The following is a 27,610-nucleotide window of genomic DNA, read 5'->3' as shown; positions in this document are numbered from 1 at the left end:
TAAATTATTATTAAAGTTTACTTTTATATATAGTGGTGTGGATTAGTTACAGAGTGTGTTTAGATAGAATTAAAAAAAAATCGTTCAAAGACTAAAAACTCAAAATTTGCGGCATGACCGAACTCTTTGTCCTAGTTAGAAGAACCATTATGTGTCCTCACTTTGCACTGAACTGCGCGCACGCTGCTTGTGTCTGATTGGCTGAGAGAACGCTGTGCGCTGATTGGACGAAACTTTTAGCTGTCAAAAGTTTCTCTGACCAGCGTGGGTCATACCGCACAGGATTGCCCCTGGGTGCAGATCTTCAACCCAAGAGCTGTGATTAACGATGGACGTGCGTTAACTTAAGTCAAGGAGTTTGTTTTTGCGCTGCGTGTTTACTAACCAGAAAAGGAGTGCACCTCCTAATAAGTCCTATATATTGGAAAACGTGGAATATCACTCCACTTACAAAAGTAAAAAAAGATATGGCAGCCTTGAGCAATACTACTTTGAAGACTTTAGAGGATCTGACTCTGGACTCTGGATATGGAGCCGGTGATTCTTACAGATCCCTCAGCTTGTCCTCTTCCAAGTCCAACTCGCAGGCGCTCATCAGCTCTGCACAGCGAGGAAACTGGTGGAGCTATACGGACTCCATGAACAGCAGAAACAACAGCTGGGACACGGTGAACACGGTTCTTCCTGAAGACCCAGAAGACATCTTCTCCAAATGTCCGAGGTTACCAGAATTAGAAGAGTTCCCTTGGACAGATGAAGAGATCGATGTTGTCCTGCGTAGAGTTGCTGGAGAGGGACTGTGTTTTACTCCAGAGAGCGTCAGGAGTCTGTCGGTGCTTATGCGCAGAGCTTTATTGCGGATCTCCAGAGAGGCGCAGAGATTGAGTGTCGTCCACTGCAGGTGCACGCGGTTCGAGGTGCAAAGCGCGATGAGACTGGTCATGAGCTGGGCGCTGGCGGAAAGCTGCGTTTCGGCCGCGGTCAGAGCTATCTCACTGTACAGCATGAGCGCTGGAGAGGTCCTGCGCAAGAGCAAGTCCTCCCGCTGCACTCTGAGTTTGTCTGTCGGACGCTTTTTCCGCTGGATGGTGGACACTCGCATCTCGGTGCGCATTCATGAGTATGCGGCCATCTGTTTGACCGCTTGCATTGAAAATCTAGTGGAGGAAATTGGGCTCCGTGTGCTGGCGGCGCAGAGCGGGATCAACACCTCTCCGGTGACCGCTGAGGCGCTGGAGGCTGTCGTCAGCAATGACGCGGAGATATTTGGTCTCGTACAAAACTACGAACATCTCATCTGCGGGAAGAACGCCAATGGTAAGACACTAATTAAACAATGCAAACAGTTTACAGTGTCAATATAGAGTTGTTCAGGTTTGTAGCACTAAAAACAATGGTAAAGACTAATTAATCGAATATAAAAATAGTTAACACTTGACAGTGTCCATGTAGAGTTGTTCAAGTTTGTAGCACTAAAACCCGGAAAGAAAGTTGCATTTGGAGCACTTCGGTCTTCTGGGAATTTCCTATGGTGGTTGGTTATAGATTTAGGGCCAGCGGTTCGTTTTATTTGTAGAGAGTCTGTTTTCAACCCCGGGGCGTGAAAACTTTTGAACAGAATGAAGATGTATATATTTTTCTTATTTTGCCTAAATATCATATTTTTTCATTTAGTACTGCCCTTTAGAAGCTACAGAAAATACTTGTTTCCAGAAGACAGAATAAGTTAAATTTACCCTGATCTTCAGATTCAAGAGGTTTTCACTCCCCGGCTCTTAATGCATTGTTTTTCCTTCTGGAGCATTAGTGAGCGTTTGAACCTTCTGTAATAGTTGCATGAGTCCCTCAGCTGTCCTTCAAAAGATGAATCTCAAAATCACACAGTCATTATTGGAAAGGGTTCAAATACACAAAAATGCTAAAAAACCAAAGAATTTGTGGGACCTGAAGGATTTTTCTGAAAAACAGTGGGCAATTTAACTGTTCAGGACAAAGAAGTGACTCATGAACAACTATCACTAAACAAAACAAAACAAAAAACAAACAAAAAACCTCCAGCTGTTAATCATTCACGTAACAACACAGAATCAAGTGTTTGTAAACTTTTGAATGGGGTAATTCTTATAAATTCAACTAGTATTTCCTCTTGTAGACTATATGTAAATGTCATTTTATGTGCATTTTGTATGATCGCTCTTATTTGGTAAAATAATTAACATTTGCAGGTTCTGCAAGGTGTATGTAAACTTTTGACTTAAACTGTAAGTAATTCCAATAGGTAACACAAATATATAATTAGAAGTGGCCCTGCAAAATAATTACATTTGTAATGTAACATGATCTCTATATGTAAAATACAGCAAAGTATTCTTCTTATTATTATGTTTACAGAGACAAATGTGTGATTTGATTAGATTCTGAGTCTTTGAAAGGCACCTTGATCTTGGTCTCAGTGAAAATACTAATTATCTTTTTCACTTTCATCTTATCTCAAAGAGCGGTGTCAGCTTTGCGTAATTATGCATAAACTAATGTCAGAAAAGCAAGTCTCACCACAAATCTGATCATTATGCATGACAACTCAAGGCCCAGTGATGCATTGCCTTCGGTGCATCGTACAATAAACTGTTTGGGTTAATAGAAGAAAGTCATATTTGCAATCTTTTGACACAAGTGATAGGCTTGTCAAATTTGTGCATCCATAATTTTGTTGTAGACTGTCATAAGTAATACAGATTACATTTTAGCTAAACATGTAATGTTTCAGCCTTGCTGTGTTATACTTGCTGTATCTGTATTTGTTTTAATTCCACAGTTGTCTCCGTATCAGAACGTACTGATTAAATGGTAGGTTGCATATTATAAATGAGGTTTAGCTGTGGCTGCACATCCCAATGGGCACACGCATTTCCAGAAATGCACAAAAAGCTCATTGTTCTACACTAAACCATCCACAAGTCGTGCAAGCTGTGGAAAATAAGCAGAAACAAGTGAGAGAGGCCAGACTGAGAACAATGGAAAGCCATCACACTCTCCCTCTGGTTTAAATCATTCCGTTGGTCGTCTCTGACAGGGCAGCCCATATGAAGCTGATCTGCTTGGCACTGTGCAGAAAGAATGTCTTTTGGGGACAAGAAAGGAAATGATGTTTTCATTTTCATACCCTTAAGGAAGAAAAGTAAGAGTTCATTGATATCCCGTGGGATTGAAATTGAAACCATCAAGCTGCCGTAATGCCAACAGCAGCACACAAACTACTTACTACGGAGTATATCAATACCTACTTCACTTAGTACATCAGAATGTGGTAGCTATTAACATCTTGCTGTGTGTGGTTTTTACTTCGCACTCTGTGTTTTTTATTGGCATGTATGGTCCCGTAAAAGAACCTTCAACATTCATGAAACCTTTAAGGTTCTTTAAAGTTGAAAAAGGGTCTTTAGATTATTAAAATGTTCTTTTGGAACGTTTATTTTCAAGACTGTAGGTGTAGTTCAGTCACCCCTTTCGGAGGCATAAGCTTAGAAATGTATTAATCCGATTCACATGTACACACTCAGTGTGATTGATGTGACAGTGCACTCATGCTCAATCACCCATGGCTGGTAAAGTTGTTTTGCACACTTATACTGAGACACAGCTGACCTGTGTGATACTGAGGCTTAGAAACTCAGCAGTCACATGCCATCTTATGAAGCACACTTCACAGATCCAGCTTTTGGATACAAAATGTTACGTGCATATACATATCGGTGTGTCAATTTTAAATTTGATTCATCTGAGAGAAATAGTACTTTTTATTTAGAGAGAGCGAGAAGAGACTGAAGGCTGGCATATAGGCTTTCATGTCAAACACCCTTGTCTCACATGCTGAGCAGAACCACATCTGGAACTGTTTAGTGCTGCACAGCTTAAATGACAGAAAAAGGCCTATTTCTATTGTGAAAGCTACTGTGGTCTTGTTCTTTGGTCTCTATGCATTTGTCTACACAAACTGCCTTGGGCAGATGGCATCAGAAGTGTGAATTATGATGCATTGATACTAGGTTGCCAGGTCTCCACAAAACATAATACCCACTTTTTGGAATTTGTTTGTTTTTTCAATATATTATTAGGTCAGGATAGCAAATGGTTTGTTGGTTTTTTATGAATTTACAACCGTGTTGCCGCAGGCCAAAGGGAAAATCCCAGCTGAAAATATATACAACCCACCAGTGGCTGACAGGGGGTGATTTTTAAAAACAAGCATCTTTTCAGAATGAGAGAGCACAGGAGGGAGAACCTTGGAAAATGTTGCATAAATAGCCACAAAATGTATTGCATCAATGGCCCACACGTCTATTTAGCTCTTGCCTGCACTAACAACTTTTCATAGCATTAAAGCTAGTTTACTAAAAGAACCGTTTTTCAGTTCTTGATTGTATTTGATCATTTTATCTCTGCAATTTTAGGCGGAGGTTAACTGCAGTCACAGACAAGCCTTCAAAATAAACAAGCTAATAATGGCCATTATGACTCAGCCATGCAAGATGTCAAACGGAAACATGTTATTCTTTTGCAAGGAAAGCGATAGGGCCCTTGAATAAATAGTATGATTTAATTGAGGTCCCCACTTGGCTTTAATGACGGACAGGACATAAAAGAGCTGGTCAAATGAGGGGATGCAGGTGAGACACAGTTCACATCAGATTGGCTCTGTGCAGCGTGAGAGCAGTCCCACTGAATGGGGTGTTGAGTTTTGGTCTGTGTGTGGAGCCTTGTAATCATCATTGGTTAATTATCCTCATAAAACTTTCCGCCCACACAGCCCAGTTTCTTTGAGCTTGACTACAAACCGCAGAAATTAGAGCATTTCCCAACCATGGTCATTTAAAACTCAAGCGTGTTTAAAAGGCTGAACTTTTTTCGTAAGTAAGATTATTCTCTCTACTTTACAAAGATTTTTCTCGGAAGTCCAAAATGTCCTCTGGGAATATTTAGAAACCCTTTCTGTACAGAAAAGCGAGTATTTCACACAAGGTCTGTGCTTTGTGTTTGCACATGTAGTCTTTGAGTGCTATTATAAACATCGTCTTGAGGGTCTCACTTGGGCCCTCAAGCACCTAGAATGGACAAATGCTTTCTATAAGGAGAGGAGAAGGTGCCTTCCAAGAGCATGCAATGACAGCTGCTCTGTGTGCAAGTTGACCTTCCTCAACTCCCCAGCATGCCTGCCTGGATCCATTAGCATCTGTTCCAAAGAGGTGTTACTTAGTCTAAATTCAGGGTGGCCAGTAATGGACTTCATTGACTTTAGATTCATCAGTTCTCATTGTTGATTTCTGGTCAGATGTTAAAGGGATTAGTCACTCAAAATGGAAATGCTGTCATCATCTCATTCCAAACCTGTATGACAATCATTCTTATGTGGAACACTGGTAATCAAAGAACATTTTGATGACTATTGACTTCCGATTGAATTTCCGGTAGAAATTCTCCCACGGCCCGGTAGTGGGTCATGACCCAGTGATTGGGTACCTCTGGTCTAAACAGCCCGGATATCATGTGATATCCACAAAAAAACTGCATATGCTGGTTAGGTATGTTTTGATGCTGGTTTATGCTGGTCCTTTGCTGGTTTATGCTGGTCCTTGACCAGCTAAGGACCAGCTTAAACCAGCATCAAAACATACCTAAACCTGCATGTTTATATCCTGCCAGGATGGCATCTAGTAAAGAGAGAGAACAAAGATGCAGGTCTTCAGAAGTTTTATTCGTCCACAGGCATCTTCCCAATTTATTTCTCCTCTTCTTATCGCTAGGAAAAGCAGTGAAGACTTACATCGCTTCTCTTGTTGCTCTTTGATTGAAAATTACAACCAGAAGCCGCACAATGTGGCAGTGTATCAGTATTTTATTTTCCGAGTTGCTTTTTCCGAGTTGTGTTGTGGTAAAAGTAGCTACAGGTAGCCCCCGTAGCTCACAGAGTGACATTTTATGTCATCAAAGTAATATCGTCCCCCACCATAGTCCAAAAATGCATAAATAACGTAAACATTTCATGGGTTTTCTACTACATATGTCAATAAGAGACTTAATTATGTTACATTAAGCCACACAAGTTTTAATACACGGGGTTCCCTTTAAGAGAGGAAACACTTGTGGTTTGATTTACATCAAACAAGAGCTAAATGTATGTAGGAATGTAGCTTTTTATGATACAGCATAAAATATTTTATGGGGCAGCTTCATTGTTTTGTTACTACAAGCATCAAATCACTTTTTCTTACATAAAAGCTTGCAACTGAAAGAAACTGTTTCCTTTAGCACCCCATTAATCTAAATATATGTATAAAACTAGAAATTTTACACATTGTTAATGTTTAAAGAACAATGTACCTTGGAGCTTTTTCACAGAAGAAGCACTAATATGAGTAAGTATACGCTGGGGAACACCATATGGCTCTCCATAGCTCCTAACAGCCCATAAAAATCACTGCTAATCAGTCATTTTAAGAATACAGTCTAACTTGAGTCACTCTGCACCTCTTTGTTCCACCATTAACTGTTGAAGTGGGTGTCAAACACCATTTTACCCTCTGTTACAGGTGAGTGATACCTTATATTAGCATGTTTCTTAGCTTGGGTGAATGTAATGATGGGGGTGTTTAGTGAATTGAATGTGATTTAATCAACACCTTGTTGAAAAGTCATTTCAGAGGGTTAATAGAGGATAATTAAGCATCCTCATTGTGTTCCTTGAGCAATGTATGTGGATTCTTTACCATAGAGTGCAACTTAATCAAGTGTGTGTCATCACAGCAATTACACACAGTGATTTATTTAGCAGTATCTGTTTGCCTTGAGTCTTGACACCCATCATGTTTTATGGATTAGCTCTGGATGATTAATGTTATAATGCTGTCTCTCTCCTCGACATATCCCATGCTTACCAAACCCTCCAACTTTGATTAATATTGCAGTCTGACAAGCTAAATTACATTAAAATCCTCCTCAACGATAACCCTGTTAGTCTGCGAAGCCCAATGAATAGTCTGTAAGTAATTAAGCTATCATTTAGAAAGAGATTGTGTCCTCCATTCAACCCCCAGATCAGGAAATCCACTTTATAGCCATGACATGTTTTGAAAAACTGCTACAAAAATACTTTGCAATTGAAATTACTGCCTCGGTGGAAACTGGCTCAGGGGTTTATGGGTGAGAGAAGCGGGCAGATGGAGATCCTGTGCAGCGCTGAGTTACTGTAGCTCTGCTTTTTCCATCTTTCACAAGATTGAGGCTTCAGAGTGAATTCTTGGATATGGATTGCAGCTCTCAAACAGGCTGCTCTGATACAGACCAGGCTGTCAATCTGTTTTAGTTATAGTTTGAGTGATGTCTAAAGGATAAAGTGAGAGGATGTGATGAGTGACCTGTCTGTCAGTCACAGAGATCATCCATAAATGAGTGATTCAGTTAGTCGAGCTTTTCCACTATGATAATTCTAAAGAAAAACCTCTAAATAGTTGGGATTTATACTCGGGAAGATACTTAAAGGAATAGCACATGCAAAAGTGAAAGTTCTGTTATTAATTACTGATGTCGTTCTAAACCCATAAGACCTTTGTTCATCTTCAGAACGCAAATTAAGATAAATTAATAATTAAGCTTTTAGACCCTGCGCAGACAGCAATGCAACTACCACATTCAAGGCACAGTAAGGTAGTAAGGACCTCCTTAAAACAGTGCATGTGACATCAGTGGTTCAACCTTAAGAGAAGAAACTTATGGTTGAACCATTGATGTCACATGGACTATTTTAACGATGCTACTACCTTTCTGAGCCTTGAACGTGTTAGTTTCATTTCTGTCTATGCAGGGTCAGAAAGCTCTCGGATTTCATCAAAAGTATCTTAATTTGTTTTCCAAAGATGAAGGTCTTACGGGTTTGGAATAATATGCGGGTGAGTAATTAATGACGTTTTCATTTTTGGGTTTATTCTTGAGGAACAGTATAGATTTGACTGCATTGACATTATACAAAGAGTGCAAAACTTAAACTGAACTGAGCTGAATAAAGACACTTTTGTCTTCTTTAGAGGTGTTGATGAATTTTGAAATATCAAAACCAAATTGAATTAACATTGAAGAGACCTGAGCTGAGTAACATTACACTTGTCTTCTATAGAGCTGACTTTAATTGAATTTAGCTTGTTTCATAATTGATAAACTTTATAGTTACAGTTGAGGTCAAAAGTTTACATATACACCTTGCTGAATCGGCAAAATGTGAATTATTACCAAAATAGGAGGGATCATACAAAATGTGTGTTATTTTTTTATTTAATACCTGAATAAGATATTTCACATAAAAGATGTTTACATATAGTCCACAAGAGAAAGTAATGGTTAAATTGATAAAAATGACCCCGTTCAAAAGTTTACATACTGTTTTGTTACCTGAACGATCCACAGCTGTGTGTTTTTGTTTTTTTTTAGTGATAGTTGTTCATGAGTCCTTTGTTTGTCCTGAACAGTTAACCTGCCTGCTGTTTTTCAGAAAAATCTTTCAGGTCCCACAAATTCTTTGTTTTTCAATATTTTTGTGAACCCTTTCCAACAATGACAGATCCGTCTTTTCACACTGAGGACAACTGAGGGTCTCATATGAAATTATTACAGAACATTCAAACGCTCACTGATGATGCAGAAGGAACCTGATGCATTAAAGGCCGGGGGTGAAAACTTTATGAATTTGAAGATCAGGGTAAATGTAACTTATTTTGTCTTCTGGAAAACATGTAAGTATCTTCTGTAGCTTCTGAAGGGAAGTACTAGATGAAAAAAGTTTCAAAAAGAAAAAAATTCAAAAGTTTACACCCCAGGTTCTTAATGCATCGTTATTCCTTCTGAAGCATAAGTGAGTGCTTGAACCTTCTTTGAAACAAACTGTATTGCATAAAGCGCTATATAGGGTGCCTTGACTCTCTATTTACATGAAGCTACTGTGCACCTATTTTATATTATCAAGTCATTTGGCTTTTATGTGTGCAGTTTTTCCAAATGTTTTATAGCTGCAACTGTAAAGCAGTTTCATCTTTCAAACTTTTAAATCAAAAGTGCCTCTAATTGAAAAATCATCTTTATATTCTTAGAAGCTGAGTTGAATAAGTGATGTTTTGGCAGTAGCATGCCGGTGAAACCCTGTTGACGCTCTTGAATTTGAGTATGTGAACACCTGGAGCAGCGGCACCATGCCAAGATCTGCATGATGTTTAACTTTTTCATTATGAAGACTGTTAAACTCCAGGAGCTTCTCATTCTAGAAAGTTCTATTGCGCTCAGGTTACTATTGCCGCAGTAGGAGAGCCATCTGCTTTATGAGCCACCCACCGTTTCAATTATAATCTTGAGTTCATTCTCTTTTTACTGGTTTAAGTTTGTCATAAACTTTAAACGAAATATTACAATAAAGGTTACATGACGCTGAACATATATTGGATTTATTGCTTTCAAGCACTTTTATTAGGTGAAAACAGCAAAGGAAAGAAAGTAGGCCAAGCTTGTTACAAGTAAATCTTTTGACCTTGTATTTCCCTTGTAAAAGCAAAGCTCTTCCACTGAGTTGGGGGTTGCGTCTTAAATCAGGAGCAGAACGGGATGCAGGAAGTTGTTATTATCATCACTTTGTGGTCTGCCCTCTGGAGAGGGGAAATCTTGGCAGAAATGGTCCGTGTGCACAGTCACACACAACTAGCAGGGCACCTCCCCTTTACCGCTTAGAGATAGCAGTCAGCGCTCCATGTCCTCAATCAACAAGCACTTCCAGTACAGCACCTAGTAACACAAGGGCTGATTGACTCTGGCTCTTCAGCACACTTGTGCCATTGTGCCCTGGGTAGAATGGTGGTGTTGTGGGAGCGCGTGACAGAGTGACTGGACTACTGTGTTCACACCATATTACCTGAGCCAAATCAGGCAACCAAAATGGGTTGATCACTCATATTTAAGCAAATTAGTGTGGTTACCTTCGGGCTTGCGATTGAAAGGTTTCTTTCAGCATTTTCTTAAGGGATTTGTTCTCTGTTGGAGAACACCTTTGAATGAAAGAACTGGACAGTTATTGAACACAACAAATGGATAATAAATCTTAGTGTTAAACAATGCGAAATGGTTTTAAAGTCAAAGTTTGGTCGTTTAACACATTGCAGAGCAATGGAGTAAAGCAGATATTAAAGATTGATTTAATTTATCTGTATCAATGAACATTTTTACGTTTTTTGGATTTACTTTTTGCACACCTATTTTTACGTTTAGATTACTTTTTCTATACTTCAACTGTTAAATGTAATCTTAGCAAATCTTAAAATGACTATCCAATGATAATGAGTGATGCATAAATCACTAGTAGCATTTAAAACAATTGATTTTAATTTATTTTCAACTCATTTAGACACAGTATTACAAATAGTTTGTTATTGGTTATTGAGCATAACATGACAATAATTAATGTTTAATCATTAATATGTTAAAAATTATTAATAATTACTTTGGTGAGCATTACCTTTTAAAGATTTTTTCACTTAAATTGAGTAATGCCTTTAACTATGGAAGCCTGTTTCTGTCACTGAATAATAATAATAAAAAGACTTTTTATCTCACAATTCTGACTTTTTTTTCAGAATTGCGAGATATAAACTTACTCAGAATTGTAAATTTATCTCTTGCAGTAGTGACTTCTTTTTTTTATCTCACAGTTCTGAGAACAAAATATGAATTGCGAGATATAAACTGAATTGCATGTTTATATCTTGAAATTGTGACTTTTTTTGCAATTGCAAGTTTTTGTCATGCAATTCTGACTTTTTTCTCAGAATTGTGAGATATAAACTTGCACTTGAGAGTTATAAAGTCAGAATTGCATTTCTGAGAAATAAAGTTGAAAAATAAAGTCATAGTTCTGAGAAATAAAGTCAGAATTGCGAGATATAAACTCACAATTCTGATTTTTTTCTCGCATTTGCGAGTTTACATTGCAATTCTGAAAAATAATGTTCCAATTCTGAGAAATTAAGTCAGAGTTGCAAGATCTTTTTTTTTTCTGAGCAAATGCTCATAATTGTGAGATATAAACTCGCATTTGCCCAGAATTGGGAGTTTATATCTTGCAGTTGTGACTTTTCTCTCGCAATTGCGAGTTTGTCATGCCATTCACAGAATTTCAAAAGGTCAAAAGGTCAGAATTTCAACTTCTGACTTTATAATTCACAAGAGAAAAAAATCTGAATTGTAAGATAAAGGGTCACAATAACATTTTTTCTTTCTTTCTTTTTTTAAAGATTTATTTTTTGTCATTTTTGTATAGAACAGATCAGATATGACAGGAAGCAAAGTGGGAGAGAGAAACGGGGGCCGGGATCAGGAATGGTCCTCAAGTCAGGATTTGAACACAGGACACCCGTAGCGCAAACACACTACATGTCAGCACGCTTTCCACAAGGCTATCGGCGCCAACACTTTTTTTCTTTCTTTTTTTATTCAGTGGCAAAAACGGGCTTCCATACTTAACAGTCCGGCACCTTGAAAACAAGCATTTTCAGTTTCAGTTCTCAAAATCAATATTAGATGTCTCCGATAGAGTTTTGAAAGCATATACCATATAATTTGGCAGATATCTTTCTGGTTTTATGATCGTTTTCTACAGTACACACATAGTAGAGGTCCATTATATAGATGCAATTTACTCTACCAGGTACACTTGGATTCCCTTCAGTAAATATTGCTTCGATACGCTCATCTCATTTCAAGAGTATTTTCTCCCAGAGCTTCTCTCTCTCTCTCCTTCTCTCTTTCATTGGCAGTGTAACTCCTGGTCAGGCCTATCACTTTCGTATGGATTTCCCAGTCTTCCATCAGTGGTGTGCGTGAGCTCAATTTCTCTCCACATAATGGCAGTGCACACACATTCCCCTCTTCCTCAGTCCGCAATGATGGTAGCAGATGAGAGTGTATGTGCATGTATGTGTGTCTGTGGGAGCGTGCGGCTGCTTATGACGCATGTCATAGCCTCACGGCTGCCAGTATAGACACAGCTAGCTGTGGGAAAGGGAACGGGTGTGTCCTGGATAGAGGGGTTTGGGTCTGTGGGTCCACTGCCTGACCAGCTGCATCACACACCCTGTGGCTCACCCGTACCCATATACAAATCCATCTGGCTGCAGAGCCAAGACTGAACAGCTACGCAGCTCCTACACATGCAAGCCTGCTTTAAATTTAGGGTCTTTGTAAAGACATATTTCTGTATTTTCAGCTGCACTGTATTAGCTAATAATATGATCTGCAGCACATGTGTGTGTCCTCAACTAGACCAGACTGCCTCAGCTCAGGGAATATTCATATGTGGTTATAAACATGTAGTTATATTCTGACTAGACTCAGTACTACAAATGTGCAAAACGTCTTTTTTATACGTATTTTTAACATCAGATTCTGTTCATAAAACAATATTGTTGAATATTGTTGAATCATTTGCTCTGAGGATCACTCTTTTGTGTTTAGGCAGTCGTAGCACGCTAAGCTGAGAATCTGCTGCAGTAGCAAAAACAATACATTGACAGTGGTCAAGCGAGGCCATGGTTCACTCGACTACACAACGTGGCTGTACAATGAGTTTGTTCACCCAAAGCAGTTCAATAACATTTATGCTATAAAAAGTGGCCCCAATAAATCAGGTGGTCAACATCTGGAGAGATATTTTGAGTCATCGTGGCACAGATGAATGTGTGTACTGTACCTTATGAATGGTTTATCGCTTAGCTTGATGAAGAAAACAAATCCCTCATTTGATCCCCATCTGATACCCAGCGAAAGAGAGATCCAGAGGTAAGGCATGGATTTCAAATCAAATAAAAAGGAAGCAAAAAACATCCTGCATTTGGGCTTGATAAATCAGCTGCCAAACATATGATCTGCTCATTATTTTTACTGACTATCATCTTGCACTTTGCTTCTGAAAGCTTGGCAAGGTATCAATTCTGCACTCAAGATAAAACAGATAATATTTTATAACTCTGTGGGGATTGGTGTATTCTTTATGAATTATACCTATGCTGTGGTGAGAAGAAATATATCACCCTGTTGCTGAAAGCCATGTATTTCCAATGACAACCTATATGAGTAAGTGCCAGTGTTAGAGACATAACTGAAAAAAAAAAATCACACTTATGACATTATAATTAATAATTAATCTGCAAAAAATCATCTCCAGGAGTGGAAATGACACTTAGAGACATTTGGAAAAGCAATAAGACATAAGCATAAATAATTGAGCAAGACTGAAGTCAGGAGAAAGAGCTATGTTCTGAGCAGAGGAAGTGATGAGTTATCACACTTCCTCCTCTTATCTTTGTCAGAGACACATACTGTATATGGAAACGATTAGCTTTTGCCTGGCAGTCTGTTTTCTCCCATCCCCCCATAATTATTAGAGTTGCACAACACTGACGCAAGAGTTCACATTTAGAGACACTTGCGATAATAAATAGATCACATTTTAATTGGCTGAATGGTGCTTTGAGTTCTGATTATTTGTTTTAATTGAAACTGTGGTTTCATGTGTAGGTGAGTTGTCCCTGCCTGCCCATTTCAGCCCGTATGCTGAGGGTCCAGACTCAGCGGTGGAGAGCAGAGGGAATGCCTACGCACAGCTGGAGCTCAGGACGCTAGAACAGGCTCTGCTGGCCACCTGTGTGGGCAGTCTCTCTGAACTCAGTAAGTTACAAGCCTTTCAATTCATATTCATCTTTTTTGAAGGACTGGGACAATGTATTACGTATTCTTAGTTTAAACAAACAAATGCGTCCCTGTTGAAAAAACTGTATATGCTGGTTAGGTATGTTTTGAAGCATGGCAGCTGGTTTGAGCTGGTTTAAGCTGGTCCTAAGTAACTAGCTCCTCCTCAGGACCAGCTCATAATCAGTTTAAAACCAGCTCAGGACCAACTAAGGACCAGCTTAAACCAGGTCAAACCAGCTGCCATGCTTCAAAACATACTTAACCAGGTTTTTTTCACGTGGATGAAAATCTTAAGAAATTTAGCAATTCTGGTTCTGGTAACTTGAACTGGTAAAGGTTTCAGTGATGGTTCTTTCAGAACTGTAAAAGACAAATAATTTAGCATTTAAAATGATTGAATGGTTCAATGGTGAATGGTTTTTGATTCACTCAATAGAACCGGTTGTTAAGAGCCATTCATTCAAACTTTTGACCTCAACTAAACTACAGTTGAGGTCAAAAGTTTACATACACCTTGCAGAATCTGCAATATGATAATTATTTTACGAAATAAGAGGGATCATACATGTATTTCCAATGATGTGTACTATACTCAAATACAATACAATACTGTGTTGTTAGCTGAATGATCCAAAGCCGGGTTTTTTTGTTTGTTTGTTTGTTTAGTGATAGTTGTTCATGAGTCTCTTGTTTGTCCTGAACACTTAAACTGCCTGCTGTTCGACAGAAAAATCTTTCAGGTCCCACAAATTCTTTGGTTTTTAAGCATTTTTGTGTATTTGAACCTGAGATCCGTCTTTTCACACTGAGGACAGCTGAGGGACTCATATGCAACTATTACAGAAGGTTCAAACAGTCACTGATGCTCCAGAGGGAAACATGCATCAAGAGCCGGGGGAGGTGAAAACTTTTTGAATTTGAAGATCAGGGTAAATTCTACTTATTTTGTCTTTTGTGAAATCTTCTGTAGCTTTTGAAAGGCAGTACTAAATGAAAAAAAATATGGTATTTAGGCAAAATAAGAAAAAGGTACACATCTTCGCTCTGTTCAAAAGTTTTCACCCCCAGCTCTTAATGCATAATTTTTCCTTCTGGAGCATCAGTGAGCATTTGAACCCTCTGAAATAGAGTTACAGCACAGTATGAAGAATCAATGTAAACTTTTGAATGGGGTCATTTTTGTAAACTCAACTATTATTTTCTCTTGTGAACTATATGTAAACGTAAATGTGAAAAATCTTTTTCAAGTCGGTACTAAACAAAAAATAACTTGCATTTTGTATGATCCCTCTAAATTTGGTAAAATAATTAACATTTTGGCGATTCTGTGAGGTGTATGTAAACTTTTGACCTTAACTGTGTTTGCCTGTACAGTCTGTTTTAGATTCACTAAGAAGAACCGGCTCATAATAGCCAATGATTCTGGAATCATACTACACTGGTCACACTATATTTTTGTTGATTCATTAACAAGAACTGGTTCATAAGAGTCATTCGTGTATTGCACTACACTGTTTGCACTGTATGTTTAAACCCTTTTTTTATATTGATCTGGCCTTTATGATGAAACTATAAGAAATAATCTAATTGGTTTTTCCTTAATAAATGATTAAAGGATAACTCATTCCCAAAAATAAAAAAAATTCTCTCATCATTTATATATAAGACTTGGGCTCAACTTTGAAACACAAATAAAGATGTTTTAATGAAACCCAAGTGATTTCTGTCCCTTGATTGAAAGTCTACACAACCAAAACTTTGATGCTTCAAAAAGTTCATTGTTAATGTAATCCATTTCAGTTGAACAGTTCAAGCCTAAATCTGTTTATCACATAAAGTAATCATGTCCCTTCAGAACATGAAACCACTTGATTCATATGGATTACTTTTTTTAATGCATGGAGGCTTTGATTGCCTAGGCTTTCAACAAATTGATAAAAAGGATAAGAAAATATTAATAAATAAATTTGACAGGTGTTATGAAAGACGAAAAAAGTCTTCAGCTTTCATTTTTGGGTGAACTAACCAAGGTGAAATAGCTTTTCTCAGTCTACTACAAGACAGCAGTTCTCTTTAAGAATTAGGTCACCCATAAAGCACTTTTCTTGTTCTTCTTAAAATTTTAATGTAGAAACACTGCTGTTGTCCATTTTTCATTTCGGTCTATTACTGTCCAGTGAAATGCTATTTTTGCGTGGTTGTTTGTACATGTCGGTAAGACAGCCTGAGACATCTGTACTTTTTAAGTGCTGTTCCTCTAACAACTCGACATTGCAGGCCAACATAGGGGGGTGTGAGTGCCTGAGCTGTGGGCAGTTTGTTTACGCAGCAGACCGCAGTTCAGGATGAGGGAGGGGGGCCGCTGCTCGCATTCACCAGAGAGGGAAACACACTCTCCCTTAGGGGACCAGCAACACTCCTGCAGTTGTTTTGCTGCTACAAGAGCACCTTCTGTTTGGGTCAAAGGAGTAAAAAGCACCTTCTTTATGCTTTATGATTGCAGACACTCATGCAATCGTAAAGCAGCCCTTGTTTAACAGCTAAGGTGCACAAGTGTTCATTAAGGACCACGTAGACCGTATGTGATTGATTGGTTAGATTGTTTCCCACACCTTTCTTTCTCTCATTCACATATTTTTCATTCACATATTAGCTAAAGATTATCCAGCAATAACTAAGTACAAAAGCAGTGAATTTCCATTTAAGGATGAAATGATGTAGCACTGTCGCTGCATTTTCTCAGTCTCATTTCTTTCCTCTGTGATGCTTTTCACATATGGAGGACAGTGTCCACTGTCTTTACTGTAGGCTTCTTTGAGTTTAAGGAGTAAGTCTTTGGCCTGTCCTCATCATATCTTCTCTTTCTTTGGGGAACTGCTTGCGTCTGGATTTCTGCATTGAAAGGCAAAAACAGCAGATTTAATGCCCCTCAGAGTAATTTAGAATAAAGCTCTTAGACGTTTGAGTTTATCTGAATCATCTTCCATTTCCACATTTGGACTTAAACAGATGGGTCTGAAGATATATTTTGCTGTTTTGAAATATGCTTTGTATTGTGTGTTGTCAGCACTTTAAAAGAAAATAACACACAATCGTGCTTGGCCGCACAGCTACTGTCTTTAGTTTATGGGGTTGAACTGGAAACACAGATGGCTTTTCTATATCAGCAGCACATTGTGATGTTGGTGTTTGTCTGCTTTCAGAACTAAAGGTATTTATTGCAGGTCATTTGAAAGGAACTCATTTTTCTGCAGGCTGTATTTTCTTATATGTGTCTTGAAAGAAAGTATTTGACGATATGAGAATTTTTTTTTTTTTATCATTTGTGCTTGAACTTCAAATGTGTGTATGTGCTGTGTTCTCCAGGTGACTTGGTCTCACGTGCAATGCACCATATGCAGCGTTTGGTTTCAGCAAGTCCCAGTCTCAGTCCTGGACGTCCTTTCTGCCTGCAGCCCATTTCCTGGTCTTCAGATGCACTTCACACACTATATTACTACCTACGCAGTCCACAGATGGAGTCACTAGAGAACCCCAACCTTGAGCCACCCAGGATAGCCCTCAGTAAAGAGAGGTGAGATCAATCGACCAGAACCTCTTTTACACATTTAAGAATCCTAAATATTTTATCATCGTTTCCACAAACATATTAAGCAGCGCAACTGTTTTGCTAATAAAAAGAAATGTTTCTTGAGCAGCAAATCAGCATATTAGAATGATTTCTAAAGGATCATGTGACACTGAAAACTGGAGTAATGGCTGCTTAAAATTCAGCTTTGCCGTCACAGGAAAATTTTACATTTAAATAATTAAAAAACAGTGGTAATATTTCACAGTTTTTAATATTTTTCCTCTATGGTTGATCAGGTAAATGCAGGATTTTTTCAAAAACATTAAAAAACTTTTACTTTTAAAAGGAAGACAGTCAAACTTAAAAGTTTACATTTGCAGAATCAGCAAAATGCATGTTATTTTTTTATTTAGTTCTGACTGAATAATATATTTCACATAAAAGACGTTCACATATAGTCCACAAGAGAAAATAATAGCTGAATTTATAAAAATGACCTTTTTTAGTTTGCATACGCTTGATTCTTAATACTCTGATGTTACCTGAATGATCCACAACTGTGTTTTGTTGTTGTTGTTGTTGTTGTTGCTCACTGATGCTCCAGAAGGAAACAAGATGGATTAAGAGCCAGAGGGTGAAAACTTTTTGAATTTGAAGATCAAGGTCATTTTAACTTATTTTGTCTTCTGGGAAACATGTAAGTATCTTCTAAATGAAAAATTATGATATTTATCCAAAATAAGAAAGATGTACACATCTTTTCAAAAGTTTACAACCCCGGCTTTTAATGCATCGTTTTTCCTTCTGGAGCATCACTGAGCGTTTGAACCTTCTGTAATAGTTGCATATGAGTCCCTCAGTTGTCCTCAGTGTAAAAAGATGGATCTCAAAATCATACAATCATTACTGGAAAGGGTTAAAATACACAAAAATGCTGAAAAACCAAAGAATTTGTGGGACCTGAAAGATTTTTCTGAAGAACAGCAGGCAGTTTAACTGTTCAGGACAAACAAGGGACTCATGAACGACTATCACTAAACAAAAAAAAACACAGCTGTGGATCATTCAGGTAACAATGCAGTATTAAGAATCAAGTGTATGTAAACTTTTGAACGGGGTCGTTTTTATAAATTCAACTATTATTTTCTCTTGTGGACTATATGTAAACATCTTTAATGTAAAATATCTTATTCAGGTCAGTACTAAATAAAAAATAACATGCATTTTGTTTGATCCCTCTTGTTTTGGTCAAATAATTAACATTTTGCAAAGTGTATGTAAACTTTTGACTTCAACTCTATATTAGATTTATATGCAGTACAGCTCTTGTGAAAGCAAAGCAAGCATAATCCATTAATTGTCCTTGACACTTATATGCCTTTTTTGAGTGTATTTCTTCTTCTGGTGTTTTCTATGAAATAATTTTATTTTCTGTGAAATTAACTTTTTTCTATGTAGATTATAGACATAATTTGAATTTTACCTTCAGGTCTGTTCTAGTAGAGATGAGACGTCTATACTCTGTGTGGAAACCTTGCTCTGCATTCACATCAGATAATGAATACTAATGTTTTTAGCAGGTGGACAGTTATGGTTGTGAGCATGCTTCACAATCACCGCGCTCCTGGCACAGATACTTGAGAAGAAGAAAACCGCAGAGGATTCGTTCTGTAATATCACACTGATTTGAATTCCAGTGAGACTGTGTCTGTTGAAGACGGCAGATGCTGTTAGACAAATTGTGATTAAGAATGAAGTGCCAAGTTTGTATGTGGTAATGAAAGGCAGGATTGAAAGAGGCTGTGGCGAGCCAAATTCAGCAGCCATTGTAATTAGGCTGTCCTCATTTCTCTCTGATCCAGTTTTGTGCCACCGTTGATCTGCCCTGACCTTCGTTTGATTTAAGTGTGTTTGTGTGCATTTTGGCAAGGAGAAAGAGAGGGGTGAAGTGAGAGATGTTGGTAAATAACTGAGTCATACTATCCCTCTCTCAGGCCTTTTCCTCTTCTTCCTCCTCTGATGGAGTGGATGCGAGTCGCTATGGTCCATGCGGAGCATCGGCGGAGCCTGTTAGTGGACAGTGATGATGTGAGACAAACTGCCCGATTGCTACTTCCTGGACTGGACTGTGAACCTCGACAGCTCAAGTAAGATGTTTCTCTAGCTAAACTGGTAGAGCATTGTGCTGGCAACACAGTCAAGGGTTTAATATCCACATCCTGACAAAAAATATTTGCGACTTTAAATGTGGTTTAATTTGCTTTTGATAAAAGCATCTGCTAAATGTGTAATTGTAAATGAAGAAAAATAAGAAGAATATACACATACTGCAGCAAAAATTTCCGCTTCTCTCCATCTTTACCCAATTAACTTTGTGCTTTGGCTCTCCATCTGTCAGAGAATTTTGCCAAGTTTTTTCTGTTTTTTTTTAAACTCTTTTAAAATCACTCCCTCTTTCTTTTTCTCAGGCCAGAGTGCTGTTTCACCTCCTTTAAACGTCTAGATTCAAAGGCTGCCGCAGACAAGTTTAATTTGGATCTTGGCTTTCGCATGCTCAACTGTGGCCGCACTGATCTGATTGGCCAGGCTATCCAGCTTTTGGGCACAGATGGGGTGAACACAATGGATGACCAGGTGAACCCATAAAGCCTGAACTTCTGAATTATGACACAATAAAAATGTGAGTTAAAGGATTAGTTCACTCCAGAATTAAAATTTCTTGATAATTTACCTAGCCCAGTGTCATCTAAGATGTTCATGTCTTTCTTTCTTCAGTCAAAAAGACATTAAGGTTTTTGAGGAAAACATTCATTTTTGTCCATATAATGGGAGATCATCAGATTGAAGGTCCAAATTGTAGTTTCAATGCAGCTTCAAAGGGCTCGACATAATCCCAGCCCAGGAATAAGGGTCTTATCTAGCGAAATGATCAGTCATTTTCTTAAAAAAAAAAATACAAATTTATATACTTTTTAACCACAAATGCTAGTGTCCTTGTCTTCATTGGAAAGGTCACGCATGACGTAGGTGGACCGACCCAGTGTTTACAAAGCAACCATGCAAAGACTAAGTCAAACACTCTTTACAAACAAGGTAAAACAACAATGTCGGATGATTTTGAAGTTGGAGAAGTACATGGACAAAGAACTAACCATGCGTGACCTTTTTAGCGTGATTATGTAATGCGTGAGATCACAGATGCAGAGCTTGTGCAAAAAGAGCATTTGTGTTTAAAAAGTAAATCTTTTTTTATATATATAATGGCCAATCGTTTCGCTACATAAGACCCTTATTCCTTGGCTGGGATTGTGTAGAGCACTTTGAAACTGCACTAAAACTGCAATTTGGACCTTCAACCCATTGGCTCCCATTTTAAGTCTACTATATTGATACAAATCCTGGAATGTTTTCATCAAAAACCTTCATTTCATTTCGACTGACGAAAGAAAGACATGAACATCTTGGATGACATAGGGGTAAGAAAATTATTAGGAATTTAATTTCAGGAGTGAACAAATCCTTTAATGAGTTAGTTCACCCAAAAATGAAAATTCTGTAATCATTTACTCACCCTCAAGTTGTTCCAAACCTCTATTCCATTAAACACAAAACAAAATATTAGAGTGTTGGTAACCAGATGACAGTAGCCATTGACTTCCATAGTTTTTTTTTCATACTGTCAATTGTTTGGTTAACATTCTTCATTGGTTACCAAATATCTTCTTTTGTATTTCCGCGTTCAAACTCATAAAGGTTTGGAACAAACCTTTAAAGGGGTCATCAGATGCCTATTTTCCATAAGTTGATATGATTCTTTACGGTCTTAATGAAAGGTTAATAACATACTTTGGTTAAAATTTCTCAATAGTAGTGTAAAACAACACCCTTTTTTACCTTGTCAAAAACAGCTCTGTTCACAGCGAGCCGTTTCGGTGCATGTCCCTTTAAATGCTAATGAGCTCTGCTCACCCCACCCCTCTGCTTGTGGGGTGACGAGCAGTTCTCTGAGACTGTTAACTTTAGCCACATTTGTAGTGGAACTTGATAGCACATTATTAGAAAAGGCGATTTAAAAAGATTCATAAAAAACTTATACTCACTTCTTCTCTAGGTGAAGATGGATCAAGAATGATTCATGCAAACATAGACGCATTTAGGTAGATCGGGGGGTGCATTAGCTTCAGAAACAAAAGTAATCCTCTTTGTCTTCAGCAGCACAGATGTGACAACTGTTATGTTCATTATTACATCCAACAACAAAACACCTCAATCACTTAGGAGACATTCGTCTACTAAAACTAAAAGGGCGGGTCTACGCTAGAACACCAGTGTCACTCAACAGATGTGGAAGGGGCATGTGCAGAACTACATCACTCTGCCAAAAATCTGTGAACGGCTTGATCTGAAAAAAAAAGTGGTAATGATTTATAAGGATTATAAAAAACACTGGGTGGATTTTTATCATTATAGGGTGGTTGTGTGCACACACTGCCAAGACACATTTCAGTTCAAACAACATGTAAAAGTGAATTTTGCATTCAATGACAGGTTTTAAAATGATAAAATTACCAAAAAACAAAACAATATAGCAAAAGAGAATGTGTAATGTAATATATTATTATGTTTCAAAATGATTGCTTAATAAAAATGTATTAGTGCTCATTATTAGTGTTTTTTTGTTGTTGTTGAAGTCTGTTTAACCCTTGTTCTCTCTCTCTGTGGGTGTGTAGGGCATGACTCCTCTGATGTATGCCTGCTCAGCAGGGGACGAGGCTCTGGTGCACATGCTCATTGATGCTGGGGCAAACTTGGATGTAGCGGTAATAACACTACTCGCTCAGTCATGCTATATGTCTTGTTCACCTATTTATCTATACCATGGTGTCTAATCTTGCAGTGTCTTGCTCAAAAGCACTGCCTGGAAGTGTCTATTAATCCTGTAGACCTTGATTAGCTAGTTCAGGTGGGTTTGATTAGGTTTAAAGCTAAACTCTTCAGGATATTGGCCCTCCAGGAGCAAGATTGACACTTTGATCTATATCCTACCTGTGGGTCCATTTCAGGTTAACATTGTTTTAATGGATGGTATGTAGTAGGGTAATACTCTGGGAAGTCACACATATGCAGTAGCATTTTGGTGGTTTACTAAGAAATGCATTTGTTTTTTAACTTGGTTTTTCTTTTCAGGTGCCCAGCTGTTCACCAAAACATCCCTCTGTCCATCCTGAGAGCCGCAGTTGGGTGGCCCTTACCTTTGCTGTGCTGCACGGACACATATCTGTAGTGCAGGTGAACATGCACACTAGTTACATGTATAATACTATTACGTCATGTCGTGGTTTAGGAATAGTGTATAAATACATTTTTAATACAGTTCCAATCTACTGTATACTGACATTACAAACTGCTGTTGGAGGACTATCATGTTAAGTGAACTTTGTTTGGCCTTTCCAGCTCCTGTTAGATGTGGGAGCAGATGTGGAGGGCACAGCCCTGAGAAACAGCCATCAAAGCTCAGCAGAAACACCCCTCCAGCTGGCATCAGCTGCAGGTGGGTAAAACAGTGCAAAATCATCTTTAACATGTGCTTTCTTTTACAAAATTATGTTTAAATGTACTTCTAATACAAAAACTATAGTGGAGGCTATTTTTACCCTGGTGTAAAAAGTGGCAGATACTATTTGCAGTGTAAGTAGAAAATAATATGCATTACTATTCAAAAGTTTGGATCAGTTTTTGAAAGAAATCATTTTTTTATTCACCAAGGACCCATTTAATTGTTCAAAAGTGACAGTTAAAACATTTATTATGTTGTAAGCAATATAATGTCATAATTCTATTTCAAATGACTGTTATTTTGAACTTTAACAAATATCTTAAAAAAAAGATTATGGCTTCCACAAAAATAAATGTAAAAATTAAGCTTAGTACAGTATAAAAAACAGTGTCCCCTTAAAACATAGAAACTGTTTGTGTGTGTTTTCAGGGAACTACGAGATGGTGAGTCTGCTGTTGTCCCGTGGCGCTGACCCAATGCTGCGAGTACATTTAACATCATCACTCTATGAGGGCATGAACTGCTTCAGTCACGCCGCAGCGCATGGACACAGGTACTGACCCCTCAACAACACAAACACATGCAATGATTAAGATTGAATATGTGTTGAATATTGTATTTTCCCCCAGGAATGTGTTAAGGAAGCTGTTGAGTCAGCCCCAGCGGCTGCAGGAGGATGTGCTTTCTCTGGAAGAGATCCTGGCAGAGGGAGTAGAGGAGCAGGAGAAGCAGGAAATGAAGGATGGAGCAAATGGAAAGTCTGTCTGTGCTCCACGGCTGTGTAAGGCCCGCATCAGAGCCCTGCAGGAAGCGAGCCTTCACAGCGCTGAGCACGGATACCTGGACGTCACCATGGAGCTTAGGGCACTGGGTACACATCTTACTCATTTGCAATAAATGAACGAAAAATGGACAACTAATTGAATAAGTGAGATATTTTTGGCATGTGCACAGCAAAGTCTATTAAAGTCGATGATTACAGGCTCAGTCAAGCCATAAAGAGAGGTTATTAGTGAACAATTAGTAAGATTAACCTGTAATTTTTAGACATTAACAGTGGTTCTTATAGGGATAGTTCACCCAAAAAATTCTGTCATTAATTACTCACCCTCATTTCGTTCTAAACCCATAAAACCTTTGTTCGTCTTCGGGACAGAAATTAAGATGAACGTGGTAGGACCCTTGCTGTCTAAGCAGGGTCAGAAAGCTCTTGGATTTCATCAAACTGAAAAACCAAAGAATTTGTGGGACCTGATTGATTTTTCTGAGGAACAGTGGGCAGTTTTACTGTTCAGGACAAAAAGGGACTCGCGAACAACTATCACTAAACGAAAAGAAAAAAAACAGCTGTGGATCATTCAAATAACAACACAGTGTTAAGAATCAAGTGTATGTAAACTTATGAACAACAACTGTTCTTAACACTGATAATAATAAGAATTTTTTTTCTTGAGCACCAAATCAGCATATTTCATGTAACAATGAAGACTGGAGTAATGGCTGCTGAAAATTCAGCTTTGCATCACAGGAATAAATTACATTTTAAAATGAAATAGAAAACAGCGGTTTTAAACTGTAATAATATCTCACAATATTTCCGTTTTACTGTATTTCTGATCAAATAAATGCAGCTGCGGTGAGCATAGGAGACTTTTTAAAAACCTTAAACCAAACATTTTAGACCCCAGACTTTTGAACAGTAGTGTATAAACAAATTTAAAAAGAGATAATTAGTGTTTAATATTTGAAGTGTTTTAAGAAGCTTCTTGTTGTCTCTCAGGAGTGCCGTGGAAGCTGCACGTATGGCTGGAGTCGGTGCGCAGTGCTCAGCTCCAGTCCAGGACTGAGCTCACGCTTTCTCTCCTTAAAGACTTCACCTCTATTGGGAATGAGAAATACTGCGAGGAGCTGCTCTCAGAGGGTCTTCCACTCCTCTTCTCCATTTTTAAAACTAGCAAGGTGACCTTAACAGCCATCCATGACCAAAAACATGCTGTGAATGCTTTAAGAAATGTCAGCCAAGTGAAATATTGTGTACGAAATGTCTGTGTGTTCTTTAATACAGAGTAAGGATTTCCGTAAGCAGCTGGCAGTCATCTTCAGTCACTGTGTTTGCTCTACAGCCGCCCCGTCGGTTCTGGCAGTAAAGGACACGCCTACAGCTCAGCTGGGTAATGCACATCAACACACACCATACTTGATACTTGATTTGATACATACACATATGCATCAAATTCAGCATCAAAAAGTCTATGATAGTTAATATGTACCATTTTACCTTCACAGATTCTCATTTTCTGAATAACACTGAGATGTCTGATGTGATATTTGTGGTGGAGGGAAGGCCGTTTTATGCCCACAGAGTTCTGCTCATGTCTGCTTCACAGAGGTGGGTATCTTACTCAGACTGATTTGAATGTAGCACCTCAGTTCTGTACAGTGGAGGTCACAATAGGTCAAAAGTAAGAGGAGTCATACAAAATGCATGTTATTGTTTGTTTAGTACTGACCTGAATAAGATATTTAACATAAAAGATGTTTACATATAGTCCACAAAAGAAAATAATAGCTGACTTTATTAAAAAAAAAAAAATGACCCCGTTAAAAAGTTTACACCCTTCTTAAAACTGTGTTGGTGCCTGAATGATCCACAGCTGCATTTTTTTGTTTAGTAATAGTTGTGCATGAGTCCCTTGTTTGTCCTGAACAGTTAAACTGCCTGCTGCTCTTTCAGGTCCCACACATTCTTTAGTTTTCCAGCATTTTTGTGTATTTGAACCCTTTCCAACAGTGACTGTATGATTTTGAGACCCATCTTTTATCACTGAGGACAACTGAGAGACTCATATGCAACTATTACAGAAGGTTCAAACGCTCACTGAAGCTCCAGAAGGAAAAAAGATGCATTAAGAACCGGGGGGTGAAAACTTTTGAACATATGTGTCAATTTTTCTTATTTTGCCTAAATATCATGTTTTTTCATTTAGTACTGCCCTTCAGATGCTACAGAAGATAGTTACATGTTTCCCAGAAGACAAAAATAAGTTAAAATTCACTCTGATTTTCAAATTAAAAAGTTTTCACCCCCTGGCTCTTGATGCATCGTGTTTATTTCTGGAGCATCAGTGAGCGCTTGAACCTTCTGTAATAGTTGCATATGAGTCCCTCAGTTGTCCTCACTGTGATCTTAAACTCTTAAAGTTGTTGTTGGAAAGGGTTCAAATACACAAAAATACATTTTTAATGATTCTGAAAGGAGCATGTAAACATTTGACCTTAACTGTATATGTGCTCTTCTTGTCATATTAGGTTCAGAGACTTACTGAGCCTCTACAGGAATAATGGCACATCAGATCACATGGCCATTGAAATCACTGACATAAAATACAGCACGTTCCAGGTAATCAACAAACCTCGGCCTGAACATACACAAGACATGTATATGACTTAATTCCATTAAAACAGCTTCTAAATGTTTATTTCAGATGATGATGGCTCACCTTTACTGTGGAGGAACAGAATGTTTAGACGTGTCTGTGTCTGATTTGCTGGAGGTAAGACATGGATGTATATAGTACATATAAAATACAGTTTAAGTATTTTTGAAAATCAGAGTAAAAATCTAAATAAAACAGTACTAAAGCTGAAATGCACTGTTAAACACTGTCATATCCTGTACAGCTTCTGCCCGTGGCCCACTCATTCCAGCTTCCAGTTTTGAAGAGACACTGTGAAATCCTCTGCTCAGAGAGAATAAACCTCAACAATGCTGTGAGCATCTACCAGATCTCCAAAGTACGTACATACAGCTTAGACAAGCATATTCATATTTCCAGCGTCAAGCTCCAGTCCTCTGATTTCATCTGTTTGTTTGTGTGTTATGGAGCAGGTGTGTGAGGCGGTGGAGCTGGCAGTGTTCTGTGAAGGCTTCTTCCTGCAGAACATGGTCGATCTTCTGGACTGTGAGCAGTTTGAGGAACTGCTGCTGGCTTCTGACTGCAGCACCGCGCTGGATCCAGATGTTCTGGATGGGCTTCAGGCTACACTGGCCTCACGGCTGCACTCACTTTGTGGCCCGCGTCGAGCTTGAGCGCAGGAGGAAAACCACTGGAAATTACAAATGTGGCTTTGATGCTGTTGGAAAACCTGGTTAGCAGAGCTCAGAAGCGCAGGCAGGCATGTGAAGCCCCTTACTAACAGCGTTTAAATGTTTGTTAACCTTCAAAATTCCTATTTTCTGTCAGTGGCAATGTTTTATTGGGATGTGAGCTATTTATTCAAGTTTTCGAGACTTAAATGCTAACATAATGTATAAAATTGTTTCCTAAATTGTGCTATGGAATTATGAGGTGTTTGATCATAGATCAGTATAGATAGACTTTTCAGTCCTTCTTACAAGTTACTTGAAGTACCCATGTGCTTCAGAAAGGAAACGCTGTAAACTGCAGTATTTGCGCCCTCCAGTGGTCAAAAGTGTCCTATGCTTGCATACAAATGCTTCCCAAAAATGTACATAAGTAGTATTGTAGATAATTTTGTATTCTCACATCATTTTTAAGTGTAAATATATTTCTAATATGCAGTATGGCAATGGTACGCAGATATGTTGGGATCAATAAAAATAAATTATGTGATAAAACGTTTTCATGCAACATTTGAATGGCACATGCAATTTTGAAATGACTAATAAACTTAAAATTATTTGTTTT

The 27,610-nt window shown here is 38.2% G+C and overlaps 1 protein-coding gene across 1 annotated transcript; it reads left to right on the top strand.

The window, feature by feature from the left end:
- The first annotated feature begins 43 nt into the window (after window positions 1-43).
- Window positions 44-27,579, top strand: abtb2a (ankyrin repeat and BTB (POZ) domain containing 2a). The gene is made up of 17 exons (XM_051113826.1): window positions 44-1,317; window positions 13,600-13,749; window positions 17,140-17,347; window positions 19,339-19,491; window positions 19,813-19,978; window positions 22,075-22,164; window positions 22,532-22,633; window positions 22,799-22,895; window positions 23,331-23,454; window positions 23,531-23,772; window positions 24,682-24,860; window positions 24,967-25,072; window positions 25,188-25,290; window positions 26,211-26,301; window positions 26,387-26,455; window positions 26,583-26,696; window positions 26,791-27,579. The coding sequence occupies exons 1-17, from the start codon at window positions 468-470 to the stop codon at window positions 26,989-26,991; spliced, it is 3,045 nt and encodes a 1,014-aa protein (XP_050969783.1). The 5' UTR covers window positions 44-467; the 3' UTR covers window positions 26,992-27,579.
- The last annotated feature ends 31 nt before the right edge of the window (window positions 27,580-27,610 follow it).

Source organism: Labeo rohita, chromosome 7 (genome assembly GCF_022985175.1).
Source record: "Labeo rohita strain BAU-BD-2019 chromosome 7, IGBB_LRoh.1.0, whole genome shotgun sequence".
In the NCBI taxonomy this organism is placed as follows: domain Eukaryota; kingdom Metazoa; phylum Chordata; class Actinopteri; order Cypriniformes; family Cyprinidae; genus Labeo; species Labeo rohita.
Note: the sequence above shows the minus strand (reverse complement) of the source record. Positions and strands in the feature narration are given on the sequence as shown.

Coding starts and splice junctions, on each gene's coding strand:
- abtb2a (XM_051113826.1), top strand. CDS start 468: ATGGCAGCCTTGAGCAATACTACTTTGAAGACTTTAGAGGATCTGACT. Junction 1,318..13,599: donor CTGCGGGAAGAACGCCAATG/GTAAGACACTAA, acceptor TTTCATGTGTAG/GTGAGTTGTCCCTGCCTGCC. Junction 24,861..24,966: donor CCATTTTTAAAACTAGCAAG/GTGACCTTAACA, acceptor TCTTTAATACAG/AGTAAGGATTTCCGTAAGCA.